The 24,643-nt window shown below is 38.1% G+C and overlaps 5 protein-coding genes across 6 annotated transcripts; 1 reads left to right on the top strand and 4 right to left on the bottom strand.

Moving 5' to 3' along the window:
• Positions 1-3,035: 3,035 nt before the first annotated feature.
• LOC137731051 (transmembrane emp24 domain-containing protein p24delta9-like) lies at positions 3,036-4,831 on the top strand. Its single transcript, XM_068470106.1, has 4 exons — positions 3,036-3,425; positions 3,532-3,741; positions 4,299-4,375; positions 4,479-4,831. Exons 1-4 carry the CDS (start codon positions 3,036-3,038, stop codon positions 4,621-4,623), a joined length of 822 nt encoding a protein of 273 aa, XP_068326207.1. The 3' UTR covers positions 4,624-4,831.
• A 276-nt stretch (positions 4,832-5,107) lies between these two features.
• LOC137731049 (serine/threonine-protein kinase VIK) lies at positions 5,108-9,028 on the bottom strand. Its single transcript, XM_068470105.1, has 11 exons — positions 8,580-9,028; positions 8,378-8,452; positions 8,151-8,267; positions 7,564-7,658; positions 7,073-7,193; positions 6,875-6,954; positions 6,501-6,560; positions 6,175-6,296; positions 5,982-6,067; positions 5,761-5,876; positions 5,108-5,499 (listed from the first exon to the last, which is right to left on the bottom strand). The coding sequence occupies exons 1-11, from the start codon at positions 8,874-8,876 to the stop codon at positions 5,370-5,372; spliced, it is 1,299 nt and encodes a 432-aa protein (XP_068326206.1). The 5' UTR covers positions 8,877-9,028; the 3' UTR covers positions 5,108-5,369.
• Positions 9,029-15,672: 6,644 nt separating this feature from the next.
• On the bottom strand, positions 15,673-17,922 carry LOC137732077 (uncharacterized). The gene is made up of 5 exons (XM_068471373.1): positions 17,392-17,922; positions 16,653-16,752; positions 16,399-16,519; positions 16,156-16,251; positions 15,673-16,034 (listed from the first exon to the last, which is right to left on the bottom strand). Exons 1-5 carry the CDS (start codon positions 17,789-17,791, stop codon positions 15,900-15,902), a joined length of 852 nt encoding a protein of 283 aa, XP_068327474.1. The 5' UTR covers positions 17,792-17,922; the 3' UTR covers positions 15,673-15,899.
• Positions 17,923-19,575: 1,653 nt separating this feature from the next.
• Positions 19,576-21,553, bottom strand: LOC137732148 (vesicle transport v-SNARE 12-like). 2 transcript variants are annotated; one of them, XM_068471448.1, is made up of 5 exons: positions 21,283-21,553; positions 20,942-21,000; positions 20,636-20,824; positions 20,139-20,309; positions 19,576-19,820 (listed from the first exon to the last, which is right to left on the bottom strand). In XM_068471448.1, exons 1-5 carry the CDS (start codon positions 21,377-21,379, stop codon positions 19,668-19,670), a joined length of 669 nt encoding a protein of 222 aa, XP_068327549.1. In that variant the 5' UTR covers positions 21,380-21,553; the 3' UTR covers positions 19,576-19,667. The 2 variants fall into 2 exon arrangements, with proteins under 2 accessions (XP_068327549.1, XP_068327550.1); XM_068471449.1 differs by having other exon boundaries at positions 20,942-20,995.
• A 308-nt stretch (positions 21,554-21,861) lies between these two features.
• On the bottom strand, positions 21,862-24,424 carry LOC137730974 (26S proteasome non-ATPase regulatory subunit 11 homolog). Its single transcript, XM_068470001.1, has 2 exons — positions 24,292-24,424; positions 21,862-23,424 (listed from the first exon to the last, which is right to left on the bottom strand). The coding sequence occupies exon 2, from the start codon at positions 23,396-23,398 to the stop codon at positions 22,130-22,132; it is 1,269 nt and encodes a 422-aa protein (XP_068326102.1). The 5' UTR covers positions 23,399-23,424; positions 24,292-24,424; the 3' UTR covers positions 21,862-22,129.
• Between the last annotated feature and the right edge of the window lie 219 nt (positions 24,425-24,643).

Below are 24,643 nucleotides of genomic sequence, written 5' to 3'. Positions count from 1 at the left end.
TCTTGGTACTATTCACTTTACTCTTTATTTTATCCTTATTATTAAAATTCAAAGTTTTCAAACCATTTTAATTAGTTTCCCTTAAATTTTTTTATTTGGTTTATAAAAGTAGACAGTAAATTGCAGTGGAAAAACCAAGATCCACCCTTTATTAGCTGATTCTCGTTCTTTTAAATTAAGAAATAAAACAAAATTAGATGGATTTAAATTATATATTTTTAGATTTGACACGCAGCCAAAATATTTCCTATGTAACATTAGGATAAATCCAAACTATGTTACCAAATTTGCTATGTATTTATTTTATATATAAAGTCCAAATTATCATAAAAATAAAAAAACTAATGGTGTTTAAAACATGCATGTCTTTGCAATACACAAGAAAACATTTGAGCAATAGTTTCTGAATTTTAGTTCAATTGGAATTTTAGTCGCTAAACTAAAAATATGTGAGTTCTGTTTCTTGAATTTGTTATGATGTGAAACAATGATAGTTTTAGCTAACTCTGTTATAACATTCATCTAAATAAAAGATTTAAAGGAACAAATATTACAAATACAAAAGTGTTCATGCACTTTAGTATTTTGAGAAAACAAACCTAGTGGGTGGGCTTAATTGCGATTGAAATATGACTTTAACTCTAAAACTCAATTTTCTTCGTATAAAATCTGATATAACTTTTTTTACTTGATTAGACTCCACTAAGTAAATTCATTACACTTTGTTCAAAAAAAAAAATTAACTTTACACATTTTACGTTTTTCAAATATCTAAAATACCCATATTGCATATTCAATGTGCACAATTAATTCTATGTGGATTTTAAGTGGTATGAAAAAAAAATGAAAAAAAAAAACACTAATATTCTAAATTCATTGCATGTTACATGAGAGTTTATGATTTTCATGTTTTGTAATTAATTTGGTTGTAATTGATCACGTGCATTCATGTTTCTTTCACTCCAAAAAATCTACTTCTAATTGATATAGGAATTGGCTTAGCTGAACTCCCTCATCTTTTAGTATAAAAAATATCGATGTACTCAAAAATAAAATTGTTATAAGAAATTAAGAATTAATTAAGAAAGTTTTTTTAATCTCAACAATATTTTTCAATTTAAACATACTTTTTTTTAGTGAAATAATTTATCTATTAAATTGTTTATTACAAAAATAATTGTACCTATAATTTCATAAGATAATTTATGTACCGTATTTTTGGACATCTCAATTCGCTCTCACGACCTCCTTACCCCCATTTTTTTGAATGAGTGAAGCGGGCAAAAAGCAGTGTGAAGCAAAGCAAAGGGCAAAAATGTCATGAATCGTGAAATCATGGTAATGTACGTATAATTTTATAAAATAAATTCCAAATTGATGTAAGATGCTGAGCATTTCTGTATAATTCTCACACATATAATTATTTTCTTTGATACTGCTATTTTTTAATATATGTGCATTCGATTCTGAAAATGATCTTACACTTCCAGATCGATGGAGACATAGCACGTATGAATGCGATCTGCAATATTAACACTGTCGGACCGGCTAGTGGATATGCAGGCTAAGCTGGCAATTTCCGGACATATACATTCTTCTTAACCACTTTCTCCGCGTAAAATATTTATTGAACGAGTTATGTCATTTTGAAAAAGTGATAAATATCTATTGAGCGAGTTCCGTTATTTTATTATGTCTTGACGCCGGCTCTACAGTTTGATATTATGAATATTAGCATTTGCTTACACATTTTGTGTGTATGAACACATTTTTTTAGAAAATAAGAAGAAGAGAGGGGGAAGAGAGAGAGAGAGAGATCGTGGGGGGGGGGGGGTGAGTGGGAGGTTTTTGTTTTTGTTTTTGTTTTTTTTTTTTTTAATGTTGGAGATATTTTAACATCACCTGTAGGTAAGGTTTCAATAAAAAAAACAGTAAAATTTGGACCTGCAAAATTACATTATTGCCCATCATTTTTTTTTTGTGTGATAAAAGACTAAGTTGTCTTTTCACCATCTTTTAGTTGACAAAGAGGGTTTTATTAATTAGTATAGATAAGTGATAACTTATTTTCAACGGATAAAAGAGTAGAATGAAATCTTCTCAATAACCTATGGACAAATGGTGAGACGAGTTGCAATATGAATAAGCTCACACGAAACACATGTCTTGGCGCATGAAAAGAGAAGATATACCTCTTTAGGTTATTGTTATGGACATTGCATAAGTAAAATAAGGTGTTGGAAATTATCTCGTTTGCTTACCTAGCGTGAGACCACTCCATGTAATGGACTTGGACTTTGGTACTTCCAAATAGGCTAAAGACTTCATTATTGAAGAGTATGGCCTAGTGTACCTCTATAACCTTCCACGCCTCAAGCCCTCTAGCAAGCTCCGTGAAATCCACATGTCTTGGGTCATATGAGTTTGGTAGATGTTGGGTTTAAAAGAATGTGTTCAGAATGACGTGATATATTTCCTTATTTGGCATAGCATGATAATTAATAAAAATTTGTGTAAAACCTTACTTAAATACTATTTATTTTCACGGACCCCAACACTGGGTCTTCAATCCACCTGGGCTTTCGTGTGCAATTTTTGGACCCCAACAATTTCATGAAGTAAAGTTTGCACTATATCCATATGCAATATGATGCACATACGTGAAGTTTAGATAAACACGGGAAAGTAAAATTCAACAATCACAAAGTTCATCAATCGTTTAGTTACCACGTTGTTTGCTTGCAATCCTAAGAATGTCCAAAAAAAAAATTTCTTAAGAAATCACTAAACTATTTGTTGTATTGCATTTCAAAATTTCTATAATTAAAAAGAAAAAAAAAAACCTGATTTAGAGACACGAAAGTTGACACAAAGAAACCACTCATGGTTAAATTCCAAAACCGGCCTATTAAATTTATTAAAAAATTTTGACAAAAAAAAATTATTAAAAAAAAAAACAAGAAGTTCAACAGGGCAACCTTTGGAATTTCCGTGTGTCAACGAATGACGAACAAACACGTGTTCAAAAAGCTGACATGGCCTGGCCTAAATCAAAGCAGGCCCAAACGGCCCAAACCGTAAAATCTACACAAACGAAGGATTCCAGATTCTCTGACTCACCTCCGAAGAGAACGAAGAACACCCCCCTCCCCCTTTCCTCTCGGTTTCTCTCCGAGTCGCCGCATTTTTCCCACCCGAGTCATCCCTCAGTCAGAGCAATGGTCGGATTGCGCCTTCTGCTTGCTGCCGTAATCGCAGGGTTCTTATTATCTACATCCGAATCTCTGCGGTTCGAGCTGCAATCCGGTCACACGAAATGCATCGTCGAAGATGTAAAAAACAACGCCATGACCGTCGGAAAATACAGCGTCGTCAACCCCAACGAAGGTCAGCCCATGCCCGATTCCCACAAATTGACCGTCCGGGTACGCCTTGATTTCTTCAATTTTTTCTACCAAAAGGATGAATTTCTAAGTTTTATTTATTTTGGGTATAATTATCGGGTTTAATTGTATTTGTATATATGTATAGGTGACGTCACACCACGGGAACAACTATCACTACTCGCAGCTGGTGGAATCGGGGCAGTATGCGTTTGTGGCGGCGGAAGAGGGAGATTACATGGCTTGCTTCTGGGCGCCGGATCACAAGCCCCAGACGACGTTGACCATTGAATTCGACTGGAAAACCGGCGTCGCCGCCAAAGACTGGTCCAATGTCGCTAAGAAAGGCACCGTCGACGTAAGCATCTTCCTACCCTTTCTTATTTTTTGAATTTTGCATCAATTTTCAGCTGAATTTAGCTTGTTTTAATCACGATATCGCTATGGATTTAGCTTAAATACTGTTAACCGTGTAGTAATTTTGTTTACTTTTTATCTAAAACAGATTGTTAATACAAAGGATTTATGTTTAACCATTACTAGTAATTCATGCTTATCTGCTAATGCAATTGTCAATAAATCTGTTTTTATTAAATCAACAAGCTTTCCCTCGTACTTTTCTGAATATACCAAAAAGGATGGTGCTTGTTTTCGAATTCAGATCCTCTCTGGATCTCGCAGTCGGGAGAAGGACCGAGAAATCTGGACCGTTAAAAGGAGAGATTCGGACCATTGATTTGTGTGAGGAGGCTCTAATGGGGGCTGTAGGATTTTAAAATGAGCGATCCGGATTTTTCGGGCTGTCTGCTCTAGACTGCGAGATCCGGAGGATCTCGATTGGTTCCGGTAGTTAAAACTTAAAATACGGAAATTGAGGTATTGAAACATTGTTATGCCATTTTTCTGACATGCCAGGTAATGGAATTAGAGCTTAAGAAGTTGTCCGATACGGTTACGTCCATTCACGAGGAGATGCTCTATCTCCGTGGAAGGTAAGCGACTGTTCTCCGTCCTTCGAAAGTTCGAATATTTCATGGCGGAAGTATATACCTCATTTCGGCATTTTACATTTTATATGCCCAATGTCTGTTTCAGGGAAGAAGAGATGCAGGACCTCAACAGAACAACGAACTCGAGGATGGCCACGTTGAGTCTTCTTTCGCTTTTTGTTTGCTTAGGAGTCGCAGGCATGCAGTTGTGGCACCTCAAGACCTTCTTCGAGAAGAAGAAGCTTATCTAATTTATTTCGGGAGAGTTCTGTAGTTCCATCTTTCAATGCTTGTTTTGTAACATAGTTTGCAGAACATTGTATGTTGGGATACGACCGATTATCGGATCACATTGTTAGATGAAGTAGGACAACCAAATGTTCACTACAACATGTTATGTTTCGTTTGTACTTCGTTTTAAAGACTATTTACATAAAATGTTAACCGGATTTCCCGTTCCTCCGCGTCGGGTGAGAGTGAGAGTGAGAGTACACCTGTAAATCGATCTTGATCAGAAACGCGAGATTAGACATACCTGGCCTTAGAAACGGATATCTCCAATTTTGCACGATCAGCAAATTCCACAGTTTCAAAGCCGATAACTTTTTCTTCAACCACTACAGAAAGAAGAGAGAAGAAAACATATAATCCGGAGTCCCGGCCAGTATACATCTCTTCTCATAGTCACTTCAAGACTAGAACAAATTACGGTTGAAAGAAGATAAGGAGATTATCAAGTCAAAACATGAAAATTCTCATAAGTTAATTTGGACAATTTTGTAAGACGACGACATACTGTTATGCAGAAAAAAAGAGAGGAAAAATGCCGTTCACAATAAGAATCTGAAACAGAGTAGTAGAACGCTAGTCGCAACAATTACTCTCGCAAGATTTCGCAGTTTAGCCTATTCACAATCCCAGTGCAGATCTGGAACTACAAGTGAGTGGCAGAGGATCACTTTCACTTATGTACCTGGCAACGTCGATACTTTCAAATTTATGCATTAAATATGTTCCAGTGATGGTCTGCTTGTAGAGCTTTTTCCTTTACCTTCTCAAGCCTTTTGAGAATGTCCAAGAAAGAAGGCCTCTGGTTCATGTCGGGAGACCAACACTGCTCTATTAACCTGTAAAACAATCGACGGAAAGAAGTAAGCAACCCAGATTTTGAGTTTTATTGGATATATTAAAAGCATAAGGATCTTTAATTTAATTAGCAACGGAATGCCACTCTTTCGGAATGATGTAAGGAAAGAGATACAAAATGCAAAATTTTGTTGAACATGTGGACGTAGTTTTGGATTTAATTCAAAGATGGGCAATGCAAGTGGAATAACACGAACGAAGGGAACATTTTGGTTGGCTGAAAAATTACAGAATCGACTTACTCTTTCAGTTCCGGGGTGTGACCTTTTCCATGAAACAAAGGCCTGTGTCCTTCCGCCACATATTTGGCGGCTTCATAAGGCTCGTAATTCGAAAGTGGTGGGTCCCCTTCAAGCATCTGCATCAGTTGAGAGTGTTATAAATTGGGCCTGGAATTGAACAATTTGACATCTTTTCCTTTAAGGGTTAATCTGAATTTGATATCTGCAGAAACCAACTTTACCTCGTATAGTATCATTGCAAAAGAGAACACGTCAACCTTCTTATCATATCTCCGGTGCCTAAAAACTTCAGGAGCCATATAGCGGTCTTTTGTTTGTTCCGAGGCAAAACACAAAGAACAAGTTTTATTGCAATAATTTATTTTATCTAATAGTAACTCGTACTCAATATTGAACTTTTCAGAAGACACTCACAACTTCCAGTTTCGCCGGTCATCTTGTATACATCATGAGAATTCTGAACCTTGATGAGCTTGCTTAATCCAAAATCTCCAACTTTTAAATGGTCGGCACTAGAATTGACTAAGAGAACATTCCTGAGATAAATAAACAAAATTCAGAAGTACAAATAGAAAATACTGCAAGCAAGCCACATTTTCTCAGTGATGGAAACAGACTAGAGAAATAAAAATGGAAACTCGTAAAACTGTACAAATCCAAAGTTTCTTTCATCCTGTGCAGACACATCATCTAGGCCATTGCATTAATTAAAGACATTCTAGCATAAAAAATCAACTTACCTTGGTTTTAGGTCTCGGTGAATTATAACATTTGGCTCGTTGTGAAGATAAGCCATGCCTCTGGCCATGTTGAAATTTAGGAACATTAGCAAAATTGTCAAAAACAACACATTTCTACATGTTCACAAGTAAAAAGTAACCATTCTTTTTAGATTAAGAAAAGCACACATTTTCATGTGCTAGTATGATTCCAGTCTCTGCATTTTCCAAACAGCAGATGTACTGAAATTGGAGAATCTACTAATTTTATAGCCTAATTTTCGTTCAACGGAATGACAACCTCAGCCATATATCTCTGCCTGAGAAACCTCTTTCATGTCCAAAAGGGTTGCTTAAACTAAGGCAATAAGTTGATTGAAGTTTTATTTAAGTACCTGGCAATATCCAAAGCAAAGTTAATTGCCGTTGTAGGACTAAGTGCACCCTTTTCCTTGAGGTACTGATGAAGATCACCCTAAAACAGTACACTATACATTAATTAAGAAGCAGCGTCTTTGGAAGACACATTTTAAAAACCACTATCAAGAACTCTGACGGAATTCCAAACATAAATCAAATATGGAGAAGTATACCCCTCTTAAATACTCCGTTATTAGCATAAGGGGCTTCTTCTCAGTGACAGCTCCAAGAAATTGGACGATATTAGGGTGACGAAGCTTCACTAGCAAGTTAACTTCATGCCGGAAGTCTTGGCTGTATCAGGAAAGCAAAGAGCAAGTAAGAAATTTACCTTTTAATATAATGGAAATGTGGGCTAAAGAAAAATTGCTGATTGTGATTTCAATTTTAAGCATTACATTAAGGAAACCCACCTCCAGGGCTCCATAAAATTTGATATATGGAATTGATTGAATAAAGTTGTCAATTTCTAGGAACGAATGATGCATAAATTGTTTAAAGAGCCCTCTCTCGGCGAACAAAAATTTTGTTCATTTGTCAATCAAACACAGTTCATAAAATATATTAAAAAGAACGAATTATTCTTTCAAAAGAAAAAAGTTCCACAGTAACTAAGTTGTAACAATTGTTTTATCTCGCACATAAAAGTTAAGGTGGAACTTACATCACCAATCTATCACCGGAAAGAGATGGAAGAATGCGTTTGACAGCTACTGGTGTCCCACGCCAATGCGCTTTTAAAATTTCGCCAAAAGAGCCCTACAAGCAGTACACATCAAGGTGAGGCCAAATCTTGCCAAACACAGTGAGATTATGGAAATACAGAAGGAACTAGTGCAATAACACCAAATCGTGAACAGACCAAAACTACTTCAGCTAGCTAAACAAAGAATAAATCCAAAAGATCATTGGCATAAATCAGCAAGAAACTACATTCGGGAAAATAGGGTCCGACTTAATGGGTTATCTTAGCTCAAAGGAACCTACGCCTTGGAGCCTGCAAATGTTGAACAGTAACTACAAATTATAGTGGGTTGGGGGTAAATATAAAGCATGACAACTCGATTAACATTACGGAACAATTGAAACAACGCAACATCTTAAAATCCACAGACGTGAAAATCCAAGCAACAAGATTTACATAGCAGTGCATCACAAAGCAAACCGAAAACTTAAGCAGAACGATATTCTTTTAACATATATTGCAAGATTTGGCCATTCTAAAACTTGTAGATGATAAGAAATTCAGACCTTCCCTATGGTAAGTGAGCTGGAGAAGTCGAGTTCGGACGGTTCAATCTCCCAATCACACTTGTTGGGCTGAGGGGGCGGCACCGGCTTCGGTTCGAAATGGCTCCCATTTTGGCCCTGCAGCATCAATAACACTCAAAACAGAGAATCAGAGCCAATCAAACCAAACAACATTTAAAAGAACTTCACTCCATGAAATGAATTATCGCTATGGAGTTTGGACTTACATAAGACAAGCCACCGTACGATTTCAGAAGCTCAATCATCTTATGCTTCTTAGCTCCTTCAGCATCAGCCAGAGGCTGCCATCAACATTAACAAAATTAAGACCCGATTAACACATATAATCGTAATTACACACCATATGCATTGCGTTTATTTTGATTAATAAGTTAATTGAATAATTAACAAAAGATTAGGAAGAAGTACAGTGTTCTTCCATCGATCTTGGGCGTTGACATCGGCGCCATACTCAATAAGGCACTTGGCGACGTCGATCCAGCCGTGGAGCGAGGCGACGTGGAGCGGAGTGCGGTTGTCGTAGTCGCGGGCGTGGACGAGGGATTGATCCTCCTCGAGGAGCTTGCGGACGGCGACGACATCGTTGTGGTGGGCGTGCCAGAGTATGAGGGAGGTGCGGCTGACTCGGGCCTTCTCCTTCTGCTTGTCCTTGTCGGCCGTGAAAGCACACCCGCCACCGGACGAGTCGGAAGCTTCGGAGCTCATCAGTGAAGAGCGGATCGGAGTTTGGAATGTGGAATACGGATCGGCAAATGCTCGTATTTTAATTAATTTTAATTTATTATCTGTTATTTGTTGTTTTGGTGGAAACGGGAAGGTGGGGTGACTTTTGGGGATAGTCGGTTGGTTTTGTTGGTTATGTTTACTTATTGGGCAGGGAGCGCAAATATATGGGAAATGATTGTACATACAATATACTAACAGATAAAATTTTCAGTGTGGTACTATCAGTTGGACCCTTTGAACGAAAAATATCAACCAATTGTATTATGAAATTTAGTGTACTAATATATTTATGTTACAATACTTTTTATTTACAATAGATTAAATTGAAGAGGAAGATTCTTACTGTGAATAATCTATCGCTTGATACAAAATAATAGTTACATGCTCTCAACCAGAAGGCTCTTTTTATAGCTTTTCTCTCCTATACTACAGACCTTAGATCTGATTCTCAACAGCTGCTCTTTGCTTTTGCTTGGAGTCTGGGGGTAGCTCGCTACCCCTTCCTTCTAATCCTTCTACTTCCCTTCCATCTCCTCTTACCATATCCCAGCCTCTCTTCCTTTCCCTTTTCCAACCTTCATTTCCAAATTCAACTTTTTCTCCTTTTCTGTTTCCTTTTTAGTTTTGTGTTGCTTTACTTTTGGCCTTTTGTTTCGGATTTCCTTGAGTTTTGTCTCAATTCTTCTGAGCTTATCTCATATTTGGGCCTTCATGCACTTTCTTGCTCTGATGCTACTTTCTGTTACGTATCCTCAACCATCAACCACTGCTACTCGGCCTGGGTGCTCCTCCTCGGCGACATGCTTGGGTTTTGGGTGGCTATTAAAGTGTTATTAGCACTATTTAGTGGGATTATATGATGGCTTACTGCGCAGGTGGCTTGCTCACCTACATTTTTTGTTAATCTAATTGTTTCGTTGGTTCGTTCTCTTGGTGAGGGGTGGTCCTGCGATGGAGACACATTTGAATTTGTGGTGGCTAGTGGTTCCTCTCCAACTTTAGGGTTTTCTTTTGTTTCTTTTTAGCTGGCACTTTTTAGGTATTTCCTTTGTATTTTCTAGGCTTGAATTTAGGTTGTGGACTACTTTTTTGTCTCTCTTGACACACCCCGACCTTGGAGGGTCGAAGTGTGCTGGCCATCATCGTGAGGTGACGTAACCATAAGGATAAGTGATGTGAAAAAGTGAATAAATTTGAAACTAATTAGAGCTAATAATACTAAATAGTGAAAGAGTGCGCAATCGTGGGAATAATCTACTACAATTATTCAAAGCTTAATAGACAGTGCGGCGACCAAAGAGTAGTCAAAATCGCTAGAGTACACTTATTACACAATAGTGATAAGTTCGTACGTCTAAACCGAAGGTAATGTCCGAACTGCTGAGATTCCTCGAGTGCCACAAAGAGTACAGCTATCTAAGTCCTGGAGGGGCGAAAAACAAAGTTGAGTGGGTCAGCAAAACAATGCTTATAAGAACACTTTTATTTTCGAATATACTAACCCCTCGCCATAAAATAAGTATAATTTCCTTAAAACATACTACGTAGGTATGTAAACAATAATACAACAGCATTATAACCAGAAATATGTCGAGTCATGATATATCAAATGACACAGTAATATAATCATGTGATAATCAAGTATAACTAAGTGCTTATCCATCTAAGCTGACATGAGTTCGAATAGATAATCTCTAACACGAACAAGACTGGGTGTAATCAATACGCTCTAGTACTATGATCACGTGAAGGTTGGTGCAGAAGCACGGTCACATACAAGTCGAATTGCCTAATGTAATCTACCTGACAAGACTGGCACCTAACTTGGATCCAAGGCGAGCAAATGGTGCGGATGTGAACATACATGTGAAGGACTGGCCCTGGCCTTAGGGCGAGTACTAACACCGGGGTGCAGCAGATGAGCATGTATAAATATGTATGAATGTCATGACAGTAATATCTCATCCATATAGCAACATTTATCACAATTTATACCACAATAATGAATACTTGGAAATATAAGCGTAAAAGTGAAGTAACTATGTATTTAGGGAAGCTATAAATATGTATAGGTATAAAATGAAAATGCCCACTCACAAGTACATCGCTAGGTACTAGCCTCCGAGCCTAGCCTGGCTGGAAATGTGCCGACGAGGACGTTGGGCCCTTAAGGGGAGTGGATTGTTAGATCCCACATCACCCAGGAGAGAGGATCCTCTATGCCTTATATGTACATGCCCACCTCTAATTAGCACGATGTCTTTTGGGAGCTCACTAGCTTCAGAGTTCATCGGAACTCCGAAGTTAAGCGAGTTCACGCGAGAGCAATCCAAGGATGGGTGACCCATTGAGAAGTTCTCGTGTGAGTTCCCAAAAACAAAATCGTGAGGGTGTGGTCGGGGTCTAAAGCGGACAATATTGTGTTACAGCGGAATCGAGTCTGGGATGTGGTCGGGGCTAAAGCCGGGATGTGACAATTTGGTATCAGAGCCAATATCTGGCCAGAAGTGTGCCAACGAGGACGTTGGGCCTTAAGGGGGTGGATTGTTATATCACACATCGCCCAAGGGAAAGGATCTTCTATGCCTTATATGTACATGCCTACCTCCATATAGCACAAGGCCTTTTGGAAGTTCACTGGCTTCGGAGTTCATTGAAACTCTGAAGTTAAGCGAGTTCACGCAAGAACAATCCCAGGATGGGTGATCCACTGGAAAGTTCTTATGTGAGTTCCCAAAAACAAAACCGTGAGGGCATGGTCGGGGCTCAAAGCGGACAATATCGTGCTACGGTGGAGTCGAACCCGAGATGTGGTGGGGGCCGGGGACTTAATTGTCTACCTAATTGTGATAAATAAAGTTTAATATATTACGTGTCATAAATGAGACTGTTCATTTTTAATTGATATTTAAAAATCATTTACGTAAAAAAACTAAGAGCATCTCTAAATGAGACGTCAAAATTGCCACATAGGCATATAACAGTAAAAAAATGGCAGCAAATTCTCTCCAAACTAGCCTTCAGTTTCTTAGGTGACGCTGAGTCATTTGAAGGTAAAGCCTTTTGCTATCAAATTTGACAGCAGATGTCACAGCTCGTCCCCAATTATTTTTATCGATGGTGTGAAATGACTAAATTGCCCTTGAGCTTGTTGGTGGTAGTCTGTGTTATTGGGCTAAGGATTTGGACCAATTAAAATCTTTCCTAAGTGTTTGGACCCATGTAGGACTTAAGCTTTTGTTTGTTTTGTTAAGCATATTTATTTTACACCTAGTCTTGTCGTACAGACCACTTTAGGTGGTTCCGACTCGTGTGCAGGATTTGATATGATGGAGATTGGTTATGAGCTATAGACTCAGCCGTGTAGGCCACGTTAGGTGGATCCGACTGATATGATATCTGGCATTGATATATTTTAACTAGATTACTTATGGCATTTCATTGAGATACTTTGGCATGGTATATTTCTATGGATTTTCATCCTGAGCATGATTTTTGATATAGCATATATATATATATTATTTTTCTGGGAAATTATACAGGTTTTACGACGAGGGGTTAGCGCTTTTGATAAATGAAATGATTTTGAAAAGTTTTGTTTTTGCCCACTCACACTTTTTGTTTTGCACCCCTTCAGGTTTTAGGTAGAAGTGCTTTGGTGGCTCACGGGGATTTCGACGGTGGTTCTGACAGAACATTACAAATGTAGGATCACCTTTGGATGTTGTATAATTAGTACTTGTCCAATTGGACGGCACTTAGGCTATTTATGCTCTAATTGTGTATTTCACACTTAATCTCGCACTAGCACCTTATTTTAGCTAGTACTTTTAGTAGTTTGGTTTTTATTCACTCGTATTTCTATATATCAGTATTGCTTCCGCACTGTGCACATGGTTACGTCACTCTCACGTGACGGCTAGCACGCCTTGATTTAGGTCGGGGTGTGTCAGCAGATGTCAAATTTATTAAATAATATTTTAATAAATTAATATAATATATAATAAATGTTGTTATATTTTTGAAATATTTGATTGGTTGCTTTAATCATTGGACTCCACAAAAAAGATAAAAAAATTTATTAAATGATATTATTATTTGACATATTAAAGTGGAGCAAAATATTGTACAAAATGTCAAATTGCCACATAAGCTATCAACTATCATTTTGATGTTTAAAATTTGACATCTCCAAATAGAGATGCTCTAAGAGGCTTTTAGATGGGCTTAAATAAGATTATTCTTACATCATAGCCTGAGTAGTTTTATACTTCTGAATTAGATCCCCCTTATAAAACACTAACCACATTATCTACAATAATATCCATAGATTTTGCTATTTGTTACAAGCTTGCCATTTTTTCTTACTTGACGTCGGTAATGCTAGATAACTGTATCCCTTACGTGGCTCCTTGAAAAAGGGACAACACAATAGAAACATAGAAATCTAATGAAAATGGCTTGAAAGTTTTGAGTTTTAACTTTTAAAGATAAAGACAAAATAAAGGGTAAAGTGAATAATACCAGGATTGACTTTTTAGTGCAAAAATGTGTTTTTCGTTAAAGTGAACAGTACTGGAAACTTTTCGTTAAAATTCCTAAACATTCCCTTGACACAAGGGTATTATAGTAAAAAACAAATAGCTAATCTAAAAGGGAAAAATAAATAAATATTCTTCACTTGTAGTCAGAGGTTTTAGGTTTGATTTTCTACAAATGCGAATTTGAACCACATTATTGTTAGCTCATTGTGAGGCTAAACTCACTCCCTCCGCCTTAATGTCGATAATATAATATGTTCAAAGAAAAAGAAAAAAGTGTACAGGTAAGGAGTTGTCAATTTACCATGTGAACTTAAATTTTAACCCGTTACTCCCCTAATTTTTTTTATAATTAACCAATTTTCTCTTAATTTGAAATTCCCCCTGAACTTTTATAATTTGACCAATTTCCCCTTGAATTTTAATTTATCCCCTAAATCCTAAAATTCAAACAAAAAAGTGTACGGGTAAAATAGCGGAACAGAAGAAGAAGAAGAAAAAAACCAATATGTTGGGCACACCTTTTTGCAATTATGAAAGTTCATGTGATTACTTGGTTAAATTAAAGTTTATAAGAGAAATTGACAGTTTCTTATAAGTCGTAGGAAGAATCGACAATGCTTTAATTATAATAATGTGTAAGCAGTTGCTTTGACATTTGTGTGCACCAAGTATTTATGTGTGATTCTTTTTATTTTATTGAGATCCAAACAAGCTAGTAAAGAAAAATAAAAAAAGTGACTTGGCTTTATGGCTTTACTTTTTCAACGGAATCGCATTCCTTTCTCACCTTGTTTTATCTTTTGGCGTTGCGTTGGTGTGCCACCATGTGAATCATGTTATTGCTAATGTTTCCAATTTGCGATTATATTCATTGAATTAACTCCGCCGCCAGATGGGTGGGAACTTGGTGAGAAATTTTAGATGTGGCATCGCACATTGTATAGTAGTCGACGTAGTTGATATTTATAATTTGGGAAATTTTATTTGAACCCTCGTAATCTTTTTCTACATTTAAATTATTTTTTATATCTATATTATTTTTAATTAAAGGATTAATATTTTTTTAAACCCAATTTTATTACCTAGACTACCTTCCTAAACCCAATTCAAAATGTAAATTTATCTTTGCACCCATTTAAAAAACGAAATCACAAATTGAAAATTTGATTGAAGTTTGTATCTGTGCACCACGGGAAACAGATCTCCAATGTGTTCCTGAAAAGTTTGAATCTGTTGAGGAGTATGTTAGAATTTTTGATCAGCTTTTGTTTAAAGAATGTCACCTAGGATAAATTAACAGAGGGTATTTCTAAAGATGCTCATATGATTGTTCGTGTAAGAAGCATAAAGGAGAAGGAGAGAGAGATGTCCCATGTCCAATTTGTTTCCTCCTACTTTAGTGATACATCTGGGTACAGATTTTAGAAATAATGAAAACAAAATTGGCTAACCATGTATACAAGGTTGGCCAATGGCCAGTATAGCTACAGTACCTATGCTTTTTTCATGGCTCTATGATTATGTGAACCGACTAAAGTTTAACTTTTGGTGGTTAGGGTGGTACGATGTAATAGCCCTTCAAGTTGGTGAATGCAAGTAGACATTGAAAGAGAGGATGTGGCAACTCTCTCAACTCCAATTCTTCTCTATATATACATGTCGACAAGGGGTCAATAAATTCAAGAGGCAAATAATTATCATTCATCCATAAATCCATGTCGGCAAGGGATTAAAACTTCAAAATCATGATCCATCGATAAAAAAAACTTGTCTTTCTCTATAAGAGTTATTAGGATTTTAGTCGAAACAAATGTAGGATAAACAAGAAGTGATAATAGGGTTTAATTATAATGTGTGGGTTTATTGAGACATTTTAATTTTATTATTAATTTCATCTTATACTTGATGGTAATTGTACAAGAGGGTAAAAAGGACAATTAACATTTAAAATTTAAGTTGTGTGTAAAAAGAAATTACATGGATTCAAGTAAAATTTTCCTTATAATTTTAGGGTAAGTGGCGAAACCAAAATTTTAACTTAGAAAAGCTCCAAAAGTTTTAATCTAAAACGCTCTTCTGATTTCACAAAATTACTTTGTTGCGTGGTGAGCAACCGAACACCATCGTTTGAATATGGTATAATGTCATCCCCATCATCCTCTTCCATAAACCTAAAACCGAGCCTCTTGCCTGAACTCCACAGGAGCTGCCAAACCTCAAATCAAACCCGATGAAGGGAATTAATGTTACAAGATCGAAGACTCAAAGTTATATACGACCGACGCATACAATAATTCAGTATGCGAAATGCAATCGAGACAATGAGCGTTGAACAACCCCAGAACTTACAATGAATATATATAATATACAGTTTAGAGATCCAGGGTATGTATATGAGTTGCATAGAAGAATGCTTTCTTAGACAAATATTCAGTTCCAGGCAGGAATCGAGTACTCTTTATGGTTCTTGTTCGTCTTCAAGCGAGCGCTTTCGAGCCCTAAGGTTGAGCTCCAGGCTTTGAGGCAGAGGAGGGCTTATTCCGCGACGGAACAGAACTGCTAAAGCTCGCATTTTCTGGCAGAGATCGAATACCTAAAGTTAATACACAACGAAACAATAGTTAGAATTCAGCAAAAAGTGCATCCATCATCGTTCAATTACAATTTCGCGATGCTAAAAAGGTCAAATTTAGAGACGGGTCTATGTTTCTTACTGATGAGGCCTCTATTTCTGCAACACCTTCACAACCTTTACCTCCTCCTTGCAACAAGTCACAATACCTTACAGCTTCGTTCTCATCCTCGAAAACCTGCAAATTCCGTTGAAATTTCAAAAAATATGCAACCGTAGATACAATAAGAGAGATTTATTAATCCCTACGAGATGAAAACTTCACACGACACCAACAATCCAAGCATTTACACAATTGGCAAGAAGAAGAGAGAAAAATACTTACAAGCACTCCATCTCTAATATCCTCCACAAGCATCTGGAACTTTGTCTCGTTCGTCGGCTGCTTCTTTTGATTCCACTTCCCTCTTTTTGAGAACAGTTTCCCAAGCTCCGTTTCAACTTCACTGTCACATATAAACCACCAATATTTCACCACACCTAGTGACTCATTGAGGCCACAAATAACAAGAATTAAAGCCTACCAAAGAGAAAGGTAACAGACACACACAGAAGAGAGAGTGAGCAGAGGAAGGAGACCTGCGATTTCTTCGGGTTTTCATGGTGCACAACTGGTTTTCCCTTTGGGTTAATACATACACAGGCTTGGAACGTCCTCTCCAAGGGTTGGCCTCCAATACTGAACCAAGATTTGTGTACACAGAGATTAAATCACATTCATCCAACACACAACTAATGTGATGGTAACGCTCATCAGCACTCAAGGTGGTGAGAAAAAAGCACCATAACTCGGGATGCTACAGTGACAGTATCGTGCACTACACTAATATCCCAAGCCAATGAGAGATTTGTTAGTGTGCCCGGAACATAGACACATATGTCATATGTCATTATACAAGCAGAGGGGCGCATGAAAAACAAATTCCTTCCACTTGTTTAATGACATATGGATATGGCAATACTACCACGTGTTCCGAGCACATTAAAAAATCTCTCCACCCCAATTATGCACAACGATAGTATACAAAAGCCAATCATGCATCGTCATACACGAGTTTTCGCAACTCTTTCATTTGCATTGCATGTTTATTCAATTTTTGGAAATAAGAAAAAACAGAGTATAGATCATGTGTGAATCAAGTTAAGTTTCTATATCATATAACACTAATTTAAGCAAATGAATCACGAATTAACAAACAAATAAAGCACGATTAATAGTTAATTAACTTAATAATCGCTCAAAAAACTCACAATCACCAAAATCTCAATTCTCAAACGGCTGAATAAAAGCAGGAGCAGCCATGAACTTAATTCGTACCATCGTAGCTGCTGGAATCGAAGGTCTGCTGGAGGTGGCGGCGCATGTCGTAAGCACGAGACGACACGCGTTTCACGAACTCGTCGGACGTGGAAGGGATATTACCGTCGAGGTGAAGCGCTTTCTCCACCTGCTCACTTCCGTCGTCGTCGTCGTCGTCGCCATCCTCCTCGTCCTCCTGCGCAGTGCCGCCGCCGCCGGACGGGCACACGAACCTCCTTCTGGAATAGGGAGAGCACGGCACACCGAATACAGAGGAGGAGGAGGAGAATCGGCAGAGACTTCGATTGTGTAAGCTGCCGAGCGAAGAAGAATAAGGGGGAGGCATCCGGCGTCGCCGTGGACAGAGAGGGTTGGTGACTACGGAGGGAAGCACTTTTACCGATGAGAGAGAATCCATGGATGATTCTCGTTTGGGCTGTGAAATAATAAAATTGAAAACAAAATCTGGTTCAAAATTGCAAGTATGTATGGGTCAAATCCCTCTCCCTCTCTCTCTGGGTTGGTCCGGTTCGGTGGGTGGTGGGTGGTAGGTGGTGGCTTAGAAGGTGAGACAAGGAAAGGAAGGAAGGAAAATTTGGGTTGTGAATCTCAAAGAATCTGCCTGAGGGATATTTTTTCTTCTCTCCGGTCCAGTCTTTGGAGCTCTCTGTCTGTGTTGTGCTGGTGGGTCCAGGAGACTTGGTTCCTTGGTTGAAACGGGACTATGTTTGCGGAATTCGAATCTCTTTGGATCAGAAAATTCGAGACCTTAATTCCTGTGAAAGAGAAAATGAGCACTTAACTTGTGTAAGCGAAATGGGTCAATAAAAACTTCAGATTCTTAATGAAGACTTGCAGATTTTATTTGCGTAGTCTGAATTACTTGATCTTTGAATTTTCAAACACTGAGATACAACAAGATCTACGTATGTTTGGGCACCTATTTGTTCGTGATTAATTAAAGATTAAAAAAAATATTATTTAACTTATTTACCAACAAAACGCGTTAATGCGTAATCGTAAAATTATACAAGATCTTACTAAAAACAATTCAACAAAAACACTTACATTATGACAAAAAAATTACTTCCTGACATTTGCGTATGTAAGTTGTCAGTTGACTAAGAAAGTATGCAACTACATACTTAAACGTTAATCACAATCCCTTATTAATTAATGTTCAACTAATCCAGATTAAGAACCTCTAAACATAATTAAAACAACTCGATGTGTTTTCTATCGCCATCGCCATGCATGCAGAACTGGGAGTATTGCTTGGTCCTGGCCAAATCAAACTTCGATATTTAGATATTAAGATCGTAACGAATCCAGATGTTTTTTTGGGGTGACGAGTTGACAAGTACATGATCGTCATGCAAGTGGACCTCGCAATATTTATTGTTCTTGGCACAATCATACTCCTGACGGAGTACCGGGAATTTTCTGGTACTCCACCGGCTGGGACTGGGCGTCAAGAGGCTGCCGGTGGGGAGCAAGGCAGCACCGCAATTATACGGCGGAACATCTTGGAACCATCCCGCACACATATCAAAATTAGCTGATAGAAAAAATGACATATTTTTCTTTTGATGCCCCTCACTTGAAAGGGTAGGAAACGGAAGAGGATCGAGTTCCGTTGGTTCACAGTAAATATCTATATAACCCGTAGCGTGTTGCCGTTTGAAGGCTTCCCCGAAGTAGTTTTTTAGGGAAAAGTGGTGTTCTTGGGCTCCAAGGCAACTCCACGCGCCGCCTACGGTGTCCGGGAGTAACATTACCGACGAGAAAATCATCAGGCATACCAAACGAGCCGTTATATTGTTATTCGCCATCGTATTCAGTCCGACAAAGTCCGACGTAATGGAGTTGTTGATGCGAGCATGCTTTGTTTATTAACGTGCTATGAGGAAGAGGTATGCTCATTAATCTGCTTGAGTTAACGGTTTAAATTGAGTAAGACATTCGTCAACTACTAATTTTGATTTAAACAGCTTTTCAATACTCTCGTTTGCTTCTTAATCTATACGTTTTTCTTTCTTTCTTCGTTTTAATTAAATATTCACTAATTAAAAGGGTGATTTATACTTTAATTAAATGTAAACAGATATTCAATTGCGCAACGTTAAGTACGTATTAATTGAAACATTTTCGAGTAAATATAAAAAAAGACTAATGACAGAGTACAATACGGGGAGAATATGATAAGAACGTGATTCATAATTCAGGCAACAAAGCATATACAGATACAACATTTTGAATAGAGATAAAGTTACCAGTACCAGAGATGGTATCCGTTAATGAGAAAGCTTAAAGTATAGAATAAAGAGGATTGCAACGATAAGAGCTCCGATAACTGAGCCGATGATCCATTTATGCTTCGTCATCCTCCGCGACATGGCAGTTAAAACTCTTTTACTCTTGTCAATGGCGTCATCTACTGCATTAAGCTGCAAAAGAAAAAGGAGAACACACACAGATTAACAAATTCACTAATGCAGCTGCCTTGTTCGCATTGTATGTCGGATTTCAGAGGACTATCGCCACATTATCTTGGGTTTTTGGTGCACTACCAGGGGAGTTATGAGCTCCACTTCAAGTATAAGATCTTTGGTTCCTCAACAAGAAAGTTTAGGAATGAATCTGGTTATGAAATGTGTGAAAGACATTGAAGAGAAACTCCATGAATTCGACATCAGGAAAGTCGAACAGAAGTCTAAGTGACAATGAACCTTAAGCAGAAACGTGATTAAAAAGTTAAAACTTACTTTTAGATGGGAATGCAGGAGAGTTTCCCGCTGTTGATGCAAATCTTGGAGAATGGAGACACCAAGCTCTTCAGTTTCCAATATCGTTCTTCTACTCTGTGTGATTCTATCACTTGATGCATTCAATCTCTCAACAGACATTGTCATTCTCTCTCTTTGATCAGAAGAAACCTGTTTCATTGTCCATAAATCATCAAGAAAATTTATTGTATTCTACCAAAGAAAAAGCAATGGAAGATAAACATTACATCTATCCTGTAAATAGTACACCGAGAATAAAAGAAAACGGCCTAGTGGAAGCCGTTGTCATAAATCAAGACGAAAGGTATGCAAGAACGGGCACCCTAGGTAGTTGGGAATTAGATTTCAATTACAGCATGTCAAGCATAAATGTGTAAAATTAATCGAATCAAATATGCTTTGGTAAAAACTTCTCAAACAAGGAAGTGTACAATGTCCAATGAAAGTGGAATGATCCAAACAGCGTCCATACTTACCACATGTGGATCAGCCATTCCTGCCTCCAGCAGTTCGTCCCGAGCAGCCTGACTGGCATCAGGCGATGCAACTCTTTTGATTTCCCTTTTCAACTTATTGAGATCAGATTTATACTCCCTTAGCTTAGCAAGAAGCACCGCCTTCACGCTCGGCTGCAAGCTTCTGGCTTCGAGGTCCATTTTCCGAATCTGAGAAAACAAATCACATCACTCGTTCGCATAAACAAACAAGGAACGTATATAAGCCCCAGTAGCTTTCCAGAAAAAGCAAAAACAAGTGAAATTTGTATGTTGTGCAGCAATTACCAAAGCTTCGGCATCATCGAGACCAATTTTAATCTCAGAAAATTTCTGCTTCTTCTGCTCTGCAATTCGCATTGATCAAAACCAATCCATTTCATATAATGATCAGAACTACCCAAAAACGATCGGATCAAACACACGATGGCTTAAAGGACCGGAATTGCACAAAGCAACCCAACAAACAATTGAACAAAAAACTACCCAATAAACCCCCAAAAGAAATCCCTCAATTAATGTTACTAAATTACTAATTGATTAATAAAACACATAATTAAGAAGATTTGGAGCTAATCTCACAAACCCACGTCACTAAATCGGCAGAAAAAGGAATAACAGAACAGTACCATAGTCGGGAAGAAGGGCGGCGGAGTTGGATTTTCGCGAGAGGTTTGCGGAGAGCTCGCAGTACTGACGCTCGTAGCCTTCGAATACCTCACTCATCTCGGTCACTGCTTTTACTGCCCGGCGCAGAAATTTGGTAATTCAATTGGGAATTTGGGAATCGGGAAGGCAACGATCTGGGCTTTGGAGGATCGGGGGTTGTCCTCAACGTCGAAGTTCAGATTTTGGTCTATACCGAAATCCAGATTCGACTTGGAAAGGCTCCGTGAAAAATAAACAGACGTCTACTTCTCACTCTCTCTCTAACTATCTATCTCTCTTTTCGTTCTCTTTTCGTTGACAGTTAAAAGACGTCCGTTAGATTCCGGAGTTTCAACGTCTTTATGCCATTTTTTGCCCTTGTGACGCTGCGTTTTGATCATTTTGACAACACAACAAACCACGGTAAAAGTAGTCTCAATACAAGTTCCTTTTGTGGTAAAAGGATCCGAACCTTAATGTCCATAACCTCCTCATCAAGCAATCTGGATAGCTAATTGGTGTTCAAGTTAAATCAAGACATATGTGGTGGGCTAGGAAAATAAATTAATAGAAACCGTTGGATTTAATTTGTGCGATCCAAATTGTTTGATAAGAAGACTCCCGACACTAAGGTCCGGTGCGGATCCTCTTCCCCTTTTGTGTTGAATGAAATTCTCCAAATGGTAGAACCTTCCAAACTCACAAGTACAATTTAGTCTAAAACAACGAAAATAAAGGACTACTGCTGGGATATCACAGAATTGACTCAAAAGTATAACCAAAAGAAATAAAGCGACGGCAGGAAACAGCCTCCTTGACCATACAACCTCACGCCATTATCTTCGCAGACCTCACGTAGAGGCTGTCCACGACCTTGCCGATGTTGGATATGGTCTCCAACGTTGCAGGGTATATTGCGTCTGTCTTGGGATCGTCAAAGATGATGAGGCATCCAGCGCCCTGGTCCAAAGTCCCTGCAAACTTCTTGTCCAAAATCATCTGAGACAGTTTCTTCTCCACATGGTCGATTGGCAGTTCAATCAGTTCTGCAATGTGAGCAATCTCCACCCTTGAGAAAGGCTCGATCAACCTGCAGAGATTCTGTTCCAACAGAGTGTCGTACAGGGAGGAGAGGTGCCTGTGGACAATAGGGTCTTCCTCTAGCTGTGCCTTGAAATCACGAAGAGCAGTCTCAAAAAGCTTCAAAGAACGCTTCGAGTGAGCATCAGCAACCGCTTTCATAGCATCCAGCTCAGGTCCCAAGTACTGCAGGCCCGCTTTTGATGATATTATACCTGCCACATCATCAGCCTGGCTCACCATAATTTTGCACAGCAACATATACTTGAGGCTAAATACAGCCCGAGGATCTTCAAGAGCATTGAAGGCTTCAAATGCTTCAAAGAAATAACTGTATGCAGTCTTGTAGTCCTTCTCTTCTGCATGAAGGATCCCGCTCTGCAAATCAATAGTTCCTTGCTGAGCTGGAGGCACATATATAGAATTGGCGGCTGTTCTTGCAGCTGTGAGTGAAGCCTTGGCTTTAGGGAGATTTCTCAAAGAAAAGTGGAGCTTACTCTCCAACAAATCTATGTCCACAAGGAGAAGCTTGTCATCTAGCCTTCTCACTTCCTTGATCAAGCCTGATAGGAGAGTTAGTGCTTCCGAAAACTCTTTGCTTTCCATCAAAAGAGATGCAAGCCTGGCCTCCACTCGCTGTCTAAGGAAAGTTCGCTTCTCAGCACGGGTCCACTGCACCATTTCTTTGCAAAGGGAAATCTGAAGTTCTGACGTGTCTGGTATCTTAGCAAGTGCATCAATAATAATGCGGACAATTTTTGCAGTTTTCGCCTTGGGAATCAAGTTAAAAAAAGGCCTCAACTGAGTGAGAAGGTTACGAAGATCATCTGCCCGATTTTCTTGTCTTAGAAGATCCGAAAGATTTGTGATGGCCTGCTCCTTTATCCGTATAGCTTCAGGAGATGCTGATGGGTTTTCAAGAACGCGATAAAGAATAGAGATGGATTCAGATGGAGCGTTGGCCTCTAAAGCCTGAGCAATCGAATCAGTAGTTGCTGGGAGATACGATGAAGACATTCTCAATGCTTTGAACTATCCAAGTCCTGCAGAAATGGAACAGACCAAAATATTAAAATCATATAGCAAATTACATCAGGCAATAAATATCAAAATTAAAGCGGGATCCGTTAGGATCCCAAGAAGTAGCAAATCTCTTATGAACTCTGACGTGCTGGGTGAATTTCCTTTTAATAATAACACGCAAAGAAAGATGTTAGTTAAACTAAATTCTACAGCATCACAAATATATCTAGCTGACCCAGTTAAACTTTCGAGAACCCATGAAATCTTTAATCAAGTAAGATCTACATGGCTAGTCTATAGTTTCTTGTTCATCTGCTTATTTATATCTTTCACTATGACGCACCAAAGATAATCGATATCTAGCACCACAAAAGCATACTTAGTATATCGCTTTGTCAACATCACAAACTGGGGTTTTAATAACATTTGGTAATCTACAATATAACTTCGTGAGCTAACAATAATGGCATCCTGCAGATTTCAAGGTTCAACTTTGCTTCAAGTACTCAGACACCCATTAATAAACAAAATTCAAACCGAAAAGAAAAAAATCGAACTCGAACGCCAACGAACAAACATAACAGTAAAAATGGAACAAAATCAGGGAGAGTGATGATTAAAGATAGTACAAATTCAGCAACACATCAACATTCGAGCAAAATCGGATGAAAATAGAGTAAAAACATACTACCCACAGATATAAACGCAACGCAAGTCGGAGACGAGAAAACCCCTAAAATTCTAGCAGAAAGTAGATATGAACATCAAATATTTGAAATTGAGGAAAGCCCTAAAAGTAGAACGTATCCCTAATTTGAAAAATACAAAAAATTAAACCTAAATTCAGAGAATTTCAAGTAAATGAGATCGCAGGAAAGAGAGATTACCCGGTTGACCTAGGGATTTTGACGAGCTTGAAGAAATAGCGAAGGCGATGCGGAGAGGATGACGGTTTGGCGAGCAGCCTAATTTGTGAAGTCCCAACTCTTAAGTAAAGGCTCGGCCTTGCGAATGGGAGTCTCTTTTTTCTCTCTCTCTCTCTCTTCTTCTTCTTTTATTTTTTTTATTTTTTTTAATTCAATTAGAAAATAATGTGGTTCAAATTCGTTTTTAACGATAATCATACCTAACATTTCACTTACAATTAAAGAGAAGAGCCATTAGACCTATTAAATGACTCTCTCTCTCTCTCTTTTTAATTTCTATTTTTTTTTTCAGTGGTATGCTGTGTGTAATTTA

The sequence above is a fragment of the Pyrus communis genome, chromosome 4 (assembly GCF_963583255.1).
Source record: "Pyrus communis chromosome 4, drPyrComm1.1, whole genome shotgun sequence".
Classification (NCBI taxonomy): domain Eukaryota; kingdom Viridiplantae; phylum Streptophyta; class Magnoliopsida; order Rosales; family Rosaceae; genus Pyrus; species Pyrus communis.
Note: the sequence above shows the minus strand (reverse complement) of the source record. Positions and strands in the feature narration are given on the sequence as shown.